Source organism: Onychomys torridus, chromosome 1 (assembly GCF_903995425.1).
Source record: "Onychomys torridus chromosome 1, mOncTor1.1, whole genome shotgun sequence".
Taxonomy (NCBI): domain Eukaryota; kingdom Metazoa; phylum Chordata; class Mammalia; order Rodentia; family Cricetidae; genus Onychomys; species Onychomys torridus.
Window position 1 is genome coordinate 147,363,373 of NC_050443.1, and position 11,122 is coordinate 147,374,494.

At 38.7% G+C, this 11,122-nt stretch overlaps 1 protein-coding gene across 2 annotated transcripts in view; it reads left to right on the forward strand.

The window, feature by feature from the left end:
• Cdc37l1 (cell division cycle 37 like 1) overlaps positions 1-8,070 on the forward strand; it is a 31,236-nt gene extending 23,166 nt beyond the window's left edge. The window contains exons 6-8 of one of the 2 annotated variants that reach the window (XR_004946805.1): positions 2,314-2,478; positions 3,288-3,408; positions 6,488-8,070. Coding sequence is in view for 1 of the 2 variants with exons in the window: in XM_036208789.1 (XP_036064682.1) it covers positions 2,314-2,478; positions 6,488-6,586 (264 nt within the window). In the remaining variant the exon portion in view is untranslated. The remainder of the gene's footprint in view (positions 1-2,313; positions 2,479-3,287; positions 3,409-6,487) is intronic. The other variant, XM_036208789.1, reaches the window with a different exon arrangement.
• The last annotated feature ends 3,052 nt before the right edge of the window (positions 8,071-11,122 follow it).

The following is an 11,122-nucleotide window of genomic DNA, read 5'->3' on the forward strand; positions in this document are numbered from 1 at the left end:
ACACACACACACACACATATGGTTTCTTGCCCATTTCATCATACATAATTAGAAGTTAAAAGGAAATACACCAGAAGTTTAACTTTAGCTATGCTTGAGTGGTAGTATAATTAAATTCTATTTTTAAATGTAAAAAACAAACAAACAAACAAAAACAACTCTGGGGGCTAGAGAGATGGCTCAGAGGTTAAGAGCACTGACTGCTCTTCCAGAGGTCCTGAGTTCAATTCCCAACAACCACCTGTAATGAGATCTGGAGCCCTCTTCTGGCTTGCAAGAACACATGCAGGCAGAACACTGTATATGTAATAAATAAATACATCTTAAAAAAAAAAAAAATCTGAAGTGCAGTCTAATCCTGCAGTTTCCTACAATCTTATCCTACAGTTTATAGTGAACTTTTTTTTTAATTTTTATTTTTTTCCCCAGAGCTGAGGACCGAACCCAGGGCCTTGTGCTTGCTAAGCAAGCACTCTACCACTGAGCTAAATCCCCAACCCAGTAACTAAATTTTTACTTAACTCATGGAAGCAAAGGTATAGTTTTTATTTTGGGTTTGATCCTCAGCTAAAACAAAACAAAACAAAACTATGCCTTTTAGTGATACCTTAATGTGTTTAAACCTATACTTAATATGTAATGGGATGTTGCCACACTACATGTAAATTTTTTTCTTTGATAAAACAGAACTGAAAAAAAATCTTCACCCTTAACAGTTTTCATATTAACAATTAGGTAAGAATATTCATTGGGTGCTTCTGTCATGACAGGCACTGTTTTAAGCTTTTCACATGAGTTAACTTATGAAATCATTCTGCACTTTATGAAGCTTTTTACTCCTGTTTTGTAAGGGAGGAAACTGGCGTAAAGAAAATTAACAATGTCTTGTCATTAAACAGAGTCAGGTCTCTTGATAAGCCTTGGCGTTAGGATTACAGTAGTCAGCTATCATGTTGTTTGCCTTGGATAGCGATTACCTTTGGACGCAAGCATTGGACAGTAGTAGCATAGGGCCACACAAGTACTAGCTAGCTATTACTACAATAAGATGTTAAGCTTAACTAAAGAAATTATCCAAAAAGATAGGATACCCTCCCAGAACATAATTTCCATTGTTTATGTAACCCAGAACTAATCTACAATCTCAACCAAGTTCTACGACCTAAACTCCATTAACAAGATCTCTTTCGCCCTTGAACTTAAAGCCAGCAAGCATACTGTTAGCACAGGGCATGTACCCTGCCAGGTACACATAGGAGGAGCATTTAAAAAGAGGCCTCTGTCAGAAGGTGGGGGCTTGTCGTGGAGAACTCCTACATCATTGGATGCCAGAGAGTGAGCCCCTTCCCTCAGCCAAAGTTAACATGCTTGTTTGTCTCCAGATGCCAGACACTGGCTCAACTAGAACACTTAAAATGTCCTTACAGTAATGAAACTGAATGTTGAGTTTGTCTTGTATAACTTTTACAAATAGTCTTAAAAGGTCAAAGATGTACTAGATAGGTCATAGTGCCCCATCCCCAGTTAAGTGAGAATAGAGTGAATGTGAGAGCTTGATAAAGTTTGTTTTGCAATTCTAGGGGTTGAGCCCTGTCCATGCTAACCAAGTGCCCTGTCTCAAAATGAAAAGTTATTAAAAAAAAAAAAAAAGTAACTTGTGGTTTTGATTTGTTTTTCAAGACAGGGTTCCTCTGTAATAGTCCTGGCTGTCCTAGAACTTGCTCTGTAGACCAGGCTGACCTTGAACTCACAGAGATCCATCCACCCAAGGGTCTCACTAAATTGCCCTGTTCCTGGTAAATTCACTCTTTTGACTACCAGACCTTGAACTGGGTATTCTCCTGCCTTAGCCTCCTGAATAGCTTAAAAACTGTACTACCAGGCCACTCCCACTTTGTGTGTTTGTATAGGAGTATTGTTTCCTATTAATTTTGTTGAAGCAGAAAGAAATATAGAGCAGACCAACTCTTTGTAAATGTTCCTGTAAAAGAAACTTCACAGTCTGTGAGGAGACTGTACTGGTTTCTGCATTTTCACTGTTCTGTATTGCCTCTACTCCAGCTCTGTTATATGCTTTTGCAATTTACTCTGTGGTTTAGGAGTCCAGAAACATTCCTTTTTTGTTGTTGTTTTTCCAAGACAAGGTTTCTCTGTGTAGCTTTGGAATCTGTTCTGGAACTGGCGCTTGTAGACCACGCTGGTCTGGAATTCACAGAGATCCACCTGCCTCTGCCTCTCCAGCGCTGGGATTAAAGGTGTGTGCCACCACTGCCCGGCCCAGAAACATTCTTTTTGTTTGTTTTTATGTTCTAGGCAGAGGAAGAAGGTTATTTTGAGGCATTCAGAAATGAACTTGAAGCTTTCAAGTCAAGAGTAAGACTTTATGCTCAATCACAAAGCTTTCAACCTGTAACAGTTCAGAATCATGGTCCCCATTCTGGTGTTGGATGCATAGGCTCCTTAGAATCCTTAACACAGGTAAGCTGGAAAAGGGAATACTCATTTCATAAATGAACTCACATAATTTTCTTCTTTAGGACCACTTGTGCATAATGTATGTATGACCACTTAAAATTTTCTTGACTCAGAAAATAATCCTTAGTGTTGATGTGGTGGCTCGTGCCTTTAATCCAAGCGCTCGGGAAGCAGAGGCAGATGGATCAGTCTCTGTGAGCTCCAGGCCTGATTGCCATAGGGAGAATGTTGAGAGACCCAGTCTCCAAAATAAATAAATAATAATAATAATAATCCTTAGTCTTATTTCATTCCATGCCTTGGCATTGAGTCTCTTCTACCTCTTAGAGACACCAAATTCTGTCTCACCTTAATGTGGAAAAGATGAGCTGTACCTAAACATTTTAATGTCAAGTGTTATCTCAGTCATAAACTCCGGGTGGCTCCCCCCAAACATCTCCTTCTGATGTTTTTTAAAGGATGAAAGGATGAAAGGATGAAATTAGCTTGAGAACAGACATGTGAGTGATAGCTAGAGTGATCTGTTGCATGGCTTTATATAATTAATACTTTGTTAAGTAGCATTTTTTGTATGTTATATATCTAGTGATAGTGTTAGCAACTGTTTGAACTTCCTCAGAATCTGTTGTTAGATCAAGAGAAAAACTATGCTGTTACCACACACATACACAAATATCAGTGAAAAGAGGGGGGCAGACACTAGTGCAGCTGATACTACTTCCTAGAGCTTTTAAGATATTGTCAGACAGTCCCTGCCCATTGTGATTTTAGAAGTAGCCACTTAATAGAGCCCAGTTATCTCTCATTTCCAGGCTCCAAGATTTTAAGACCAGCTTTAGCCAGTTTATTCTGTTGTCTACATTGGGAGATGGAAAGTGTCATTCAGAAGACAATGTGAGGAGAGTCCTGTATTTATCTTTAAGCCTCAAAATGGTAAAAATTGAAATTTTCAATGTCTTGACCTTATGTCACTATAATTTTACCATTTTAGTAACATGTACTTAAACAGCTGTTAAGTTTTACACAGCACTTTAACCTAATGTAGTATCTAAAATAGTAAGGAAAGCAACTGGTCATATTTAACTCAATCAAAAACATTTTCAAGGGTGTAAATAATCACATTCTGACTTTAAATAATTACTAGTGTTCTCCTTTAATTAGACATGTCAGGAATTGCCCCCTGAAAAATGCCTACAGATCACTTCTTTATTTTTAATTTTTTAAGATTTATTTTATGTGAATGAAAATATTTTGCCTGCATGTACATATGTGCACCACATGTGTGCCTGGTGCTCACAGAGGGAGGTCAGAAGAGGGCTTTGGGTTCCCTGGAACTGTTCATTACAGATGGTTGTGAGCCACCATGTGGGTGCTGGGAAGTGAACCCTGGTCCTCTGCAAGGGAACATGTGCTCTAAACTGCTGAGCCATCTCTAGCCCCCAGATCACTTCTTTAATGATACTTAAATACTATATTGAGAAGTAGCACATGAGAAAGCAGTTTTTTCCAAGGGAGTTTTATGATGATGTCAAAGGCAGTAAGATAAACCTAAAATTAGTCACCTCATGTATACAGTGGAATAAGAGACTAAGATGTCAGTGGTTCTTTACATATATTAAAATATAAGCAACCTGTATTCTCAAGATGCTTCTGGTTTGAGAGAAGTCATTCTTATACATACCAGTTAACAGCTGTTAAACGTGGCTAGGCCTCCATTGTTACTTGTGGTAGAGAAGGTGGGAGTCCTATAATTTTGTCATTTGAATTATTACTATTATCAGGAATCTTCATACTTAGTTAAGTTACTCTGGGTTAATAGACTAGTTGCTCCTTACAGGGTAAGAATTTAGGCATTCTGACCGAGACTGCCTCAGGGAGAGGAAGGAGGAGGCCATCCAAGGGGTCAAGATGACAGTTTTGAAGTCTGAAAACAATCTTATTGTAATAATGGTATACCATTTTTATATCACTTCATAGTTGTACAATATGTTGACATGTATCATTTAATCACAGCGCTGTGGGATATCTTTCTGTATGCTGTGAATATGCATTACTCCATTGGCTAACAAATAAGCTGCATTGGCCTGTGGCAGGGCAGGATGGAGCCAGGCAGGAAAATCCAAGAGAGTGAGAGGAGAAAGAGTGGGGAGATGCCAAACCGCCATCCAAAGAGCAACATGTAATGGGGTGCAGACAAAGCCATGGAACACATGGTGATACATAGATTAATAGTTATGGGTTCATTTGTAACAGCTAGCTAGCAAGAAGCCTGAGCCAATAGGCCACAGAATTTGCAATTAATATTAAGCCTCTGAGTGATTATTTTATAAACTTCATCTACATTTCATGGGTTGTACAATATGTTGACATGTATCATTTAATCTTCTTAAATATGCTGTGATTATTTAAATTCATTTTTGCCCATAAGCAAATTGAAATTTTCAAAAGTTAAATTACTTTGCCCAAAGCCAACACAGTAAGGATGGGCTGATGCTCTGATTTTGAACGTCCTTCTCTGGTCTTGGGGGTCACACACTGCAAGTGGTCATGCTTTGGGGAGAACTGCATTCTGAGAGAAGTGAAGTGCTGAGAATCCTGACAGATGAACAGACAGGGCAACCAGGGGAATTTCAGTGTCACTTAGGTTAGGGATATTGATTGCTTTTAGTTCTGAGTATCATGCTAGAGTGACTGTAAGTTTGGTCTTTAAGGGCTCTAGAATCTGAATCGAATATCAGAAAAGACTTAGCACTACTTTGTGGAAACAGGGTAATATAACAAGAATATTGACTTTTATAAAGCTTAGAATTCAGTAACACTCTTCTTGGTTTTAGTTTTTTATAGTGAAAAACAGTCCTCTGAAACATGTCATCTACCGCCACTCTTGGCCTTGAGAGGACTCAGCAGTGGCTTCTTGGAGCAGCCGCTTCATGTTTAAGTTGGCTTCTGATATGTTAAGTTGTTGTGATATGTTTCTTTCTCCCTGAGTATTAATAATACTAAATAGAAGCATTAAAACAAAATAAAAAATATTCTCTTGGAAATAATCAAGTTCCTATGTAGCTTTTGGCTTTTACTAAAGAAACCTATCTTATTTGGATAACTTTGCTCATTAATGTTTATTAAAAGTAAATGAAATTAGATAGTAAAAGTAATAAAAAGTCCAAGTCACTGGAAAATACTCAGAATAACTGAGGAGAAAAAAAATTACTTAAAAAGAAGGAAATAGCCAAGTAAATTTTGGGTTTTAAGACCTTACACTTATACCCATGGAACATTTAAAAATCATGCATTTAGTTTTGCGTTAATTGAACAATATTCTGAACTCATATTTTTTTAAATGTAAGCAGAAGCACCTCTCAAGAAAAGTAAAGTTTTTTTTTTCTTTGTTTACTTTACTCAGGACATGGATTTTGCCTTTATCAAAATGTTTGACATTTATAGTACTTAACTGTTGTAATTAGTTATCTTAAGGATACATTGCTGACTAAAAACTGTATTTTAACATTTTTTCAAATTTTATTATTTTATGTGTATGGGTGTTTTGCCTAAATACATGTCCGTGCACCATGTGCATGCAGCACCCATAGAGGCCAAACAGGCTGTCAGATCCCCTGGTCCTTTGGAAGAGCAACAAGTGCTCTTAACTGCTGAGTCACCTCTCTGGCCCCCCCAAAAGTCATATTAATTAAAATACAATGCTCACGGGGAAATTTAGCCTTGTATGGTTAAAGAATTAAAATTAGTTTTGTTGAAAGGGTTAAAAAAGTGAGGTACTTGTTACATTTCTGTTGACATATATCCACTCTTGTCTTTATCACCACATCTCTTTGGATTCAGTAATGTCATCCTACCCTCAGTTCTTTGTACTTCAGTAGACTCCAAAAATCCATTTCTTTCCTATTTTGTTGTGCTTCAGAGGAACAGAGAGCACGAAGCCATGTGTGCAGTTGAATGTCCTGGTGTGAGTGAAGCTGCTTATCCAGTGCTGTCCCCTTCCTCTCTCCCCCAGAATCCAGATTATCTCCATCATTCTATCAGCCCACCGCTCTGCAGTGTCAGCTCAGTGGTACATAAAGAGGAAGAGGAGAAAATGATGGATACTGTGTAACTCGTGGCAGACTGCTGAGGCCAAGGACTATTTTGTTACAGGAAAGGAAGAGCTTGGCTATTTTCTTGACACTTTGATGGGTGCTGCACTTTATTTTTGTTCGGTTTTTGATGGGAGGAAGAGTACTGAAATGTTCTGCAACTTTTTTTATGTGCTGCTAGGGTTTTTTGTGGTTTGGTTTTGTTTCTGAAGGGGGGAGTGGTACCATATGTTGCAGGAAGTCAAACTGGACTCTCCCCCACCCCTCAGTTACTAAATTTGCCTTTAACTGTTCTTAATTTGGAATCAAAGTATGAAAATCTGCACAATGCAATGTTTACAAGACTGGCCGACTGAGGAGGCATCTGCTACGTGGTCTTTTTACCGTGGATGTGTACATGTCCTATTTCGTGGAAAGAATTAAAGATACAAGTGTGCTTATGTCCCACTGCAAAGTTCAGCTGTCACATCTGGTGTTCATCACATTAAAAGCAATAAATTAGTAGTGGTAACCTACTTTACTAATAAGTACACTGGATGGCACAAATTATTGTTTTAAGGTAATATTTACGTTTGTATTTTCGGCACCACCAGTTAACTCCTTGACTATAAATTTGGTGTTAAAAACATGACATTTACCCTCAAGTAGTCTCAAAACTGTTGAGAAGTTGACTTTGTCCTGATGACTGTTTAAATATTGAGTGTAGCACGTGTAGAAAGCGATACAGTTTTCTGTTTTCCAACAAGATGAACTGCAAGCTTACTCTGATCTCTTTACTTGACATAGTCTGGGACCTCTCAGGGAGTAAGTTTTAAAAGAATAGCAAGGGCCTGTAAGAACAAACGGGAAGAGTAAGGTCACTGTTAAATCACCATTGTTGTGTGCTTTCTCTGGTGAAGCCTTGAGAAACGTTGTAGCGCTAAGCTGCCTTGAGCTGCCAGCCATGTCTAAGAACTTGATAACAGTCACCCTCAGTGGTGATGATGGGTTTCACTCCATCTGTTACTAGCTTCTAGCTCAGTTACGAGATGCTTCTGAGCTTTACTTCTTCCTATGTAAGTCACTGCAGATCCACCAGGATATTTGATGATTCTTTTTATTTAGAATTAGATGACAGTGCCAATTATGATATCCTTATTATTTGAGGATTAATCTTCTGACATACAGGACCATTAGCCTTGATTATTTTTGAGTGTAATCTTTGGCTCAGTACCCACTTTAATTCATAGCAAATATTTGGAAAGTGGGTGCCTGGGGTTGGAAATATAGGTCTCAGTTTGAGTAAGAAAATCATGTTAAGCAGCCTGCATGGGTCAGAGCGGTGACCTTGGCTTCATCTGTCTTCTGTCAGCCAAGGGGGCTGAATCAATACTTGTGGAAATGGACTGGAATCATTGAATCATACTCCTGTAATGTCACAATCTTCCTGGTTCCCAGAATAAAAGTCTTTTTGTGCTTTTGATATAAATATATATACTCTATAATAAAATGTTTGACTAATTTATAAGGTAGTGCTCACTGGCTTGTAGTTCTTTTTAATCAGTGGCCTAATCATGGAAGGTTTTTTTGTTTTTGTTGTATTTTTTCCTCTTGTCTGGAGCATGCTCTCCGTTCTCCTCTTCCTGTCAAATGGACAGACTAGAAGAGAATGAACCCTGCCCTCACAGAAGTGGACTGGACTGACCCGTTTCCACTCCTTCTGCCCACAGCTTGTCTGCTTTTCTGTGCTCAGCCAAGTGGTTGTGACTTTCATTTTGCCTTCTATAATTTAAACTCTTAATGGCCAAAAACTGGTGACAAAAAAGTACTAACAAAGTGAGTATATAATTAAAGTTTATTTTGGTTTTATTTTCTGAGACAAAAATTGATTAAGAAAAAATACCTGTTCTTTGAAATTTGACTAGAATTTTTTCCCAAAGGAAGTGTTCTATGTTTTAGTGTGTAAAAGTGTGATTGATTTGTTTGGGGGATCCACTAACGGATGTCATAATTTGCACTTAAGGATGGTGATTTACCCATTGGCAGGACTTTAGTATTAAGACAGTATATTGGGCTAGGTGTGGTAGCACACTCCTTTAATCCCAGCACTTGGGAGGCGATCTCTAAGTTTGAGGACAGTCTGGTCTACAGAGCCAGTTCCAGGACAGCTACATACAGAAGCCCTGTCTCAAGAAATCAAAACCAAAACGACGTTATATTGGAGTCCTTTTATTTCCTTTATTTTGAAAATATCCTTAGTATTGAGAGCTGGCCGTCTCCTGCCAAAATAAATTTCCTATCTTGTTTTCTTAAGAAGTAGTGAAGAGTAGTAATACTTAGCAAATAGGTAACTCATATCTCAGGTTAGAAAATTTGTCCCTAATCTATGAGAAGTTCAAACTAGTGAAAAATATTTGATATCAAAATATTTAACAAAGATTGCTGTTTTACTTGGTAAATCTCATGTGTTGTTGAATAAAATATTTTCTTTTTTGAATGAACTCGCTGGGGACTTAAGATTCAGCTCAGTTGGTAAATGTCTTGCTTAGGATACACAAAGCCCTGACTGTCCCAAGCACCACATAAACTGGGCATGGTGGCACACACCTGCGGCCCTCGTGCTGGGGAGGTGGAGACAGGAGAGCTCGTGCTTTTCCTCAGCTGCATAGCAAGTTCAAGGTTGCCTTGTGGCTACATGAGACTGTCTTAGAAGGAGAGAGAGAAACAAATAGTTGTAACTCCATTACCCTGTGAACTGTCATTCCATTGATGGTAATGGAGAAAGTACTGCTTAGAATTACTGCTGTGCAAGTCTCTTCATTATACCGTCTGTGGTTCTTTCATAATTTTTGCACAATGAGCTTATAATATCCTATAATTTCTCCTCAGAAATATTAGGCTTTGTTCAGACCAGCATTCATATTATTTTTAAAGTGAATAAGGGCTGTTGCTATGGCTCCCTTGAATAAAGGTGTTTGCTGCCAAGCCCAACAACCTGCATCCAATATCTGGGACCTAAATGGTGGAAAGAGAATGAACTCTAAGTTTCAGCAGACCTTCATCCATGCACAGGAGAACACATACACAAACAGTTTAATTTTTTTTATTAATTAAAAATTGTTTTAAATTGTTAAATGAATTAACACACTTCCCCAAAGAACACACACATCTCTGTTACTGCGTGGTTTTCATTAGTGTAGAAATGTAGGTAAGGCGATTCTCAAGTTAATCGTAGGGTATTTTCAGAGAAAAGCAAAAGTCAATTTACTATTTTCAGAGTTAGTCACATTTCAGTCCTTATATTGATGTGGGACAAAGGTAGTACTTGTCTGGGTTGGGTTTCCCATTTCCATTTTCCAGCATTCCGTTCACATTTTAGCAAGAAGACCCTTAGAGCCTGCAGCCTTCAGTTCCCACCTGTGTGGCTACGTTTGTCCTGTTTCATAGCTTGGCCAAGAAGCTGGTTCAGTTGGTATTGGTTTGCTCGGTGTCAGTTAATGGAAAAGTACAAAGATGAGTACGCGTTGGCTATGGATTGCTTACCATCAGTAACAGGTGAAAATGTTTTCAGAGGCCTGCCGTAGAGAACTAGACCTTTTCCATTTGGTTTCTCATGTTACCTTCGGACACCTGGGGAAATATGAAGCTGCTGGGCCAATCTACACTTGGCAAGACACTCCTTGTGTGCTATATGTGGAAAAATTCAAGGTTTTTAGAGATCTTTAAAAGGGGGTTGGGGGACTAGAGGGATGAATCGCTGGTTAGGAACACTTGCTGCTTTTGCAGAGGGCCAGAGTTTACTTCCAATACCCATGTCAGGTGTTCACAAGCTCCTGTAACTCCAGTTCCAGGAGACCTGATGTCCTCTTTTAGCCTCTGCAGGCACCTACACACATGTGCACATACACACTAAAAATGAAACCTTTAAAAAAAAATTGCAGGGGAATGCTACAGATTCAGAAACCTTACTGGCTTTGACCAGTGCTTTTTGAGCCCAGCTAGACTATTTTAATTGTTTAAAAAAAAAAAAATGAATCCTAACTTCCAGAATGAAAATCTTTAGTTGCAAGCTATTAATGCAGGGATTTTGTTGAAGGCATGCTCCCGCCCAGGGCATTCAACTCCATGCCTACTCCATATGACACAAAAATAAAAGCTCTTACACTGGTCACCACACATTTGCTATTCAGTAATGGTACTTTAAAAAAATTTTATGTGTATGGGTATTTGCCTGTATATGTCTGTGCAGTGTGTGTGTGCATGGTGCCTGTGGAGGCCAGAAGAGGGCACTGGATTCCCTAGAAAGAGTTACAGAAGGTTATAAGTTGCCATGGGGTGCTGGAATCAAACCCAGGTCCTCTTGTAGAGCAGCCAATACACCTAAATGCCATCTGTCCAGCCCCAGCAATGATATCCTTTATCAGTGTCTGACATCAACCTATCCAACAGAAAACAGGTCCCTTTTGTCTATTTTAATAGAAAAGCGATACACCATTCCCAAGTGGATGTATATACAATATCTTGGTTGTTCTGGTCACAGGAAAAAAATTTCACTTCATGTTGTCCAATCCTCTAAC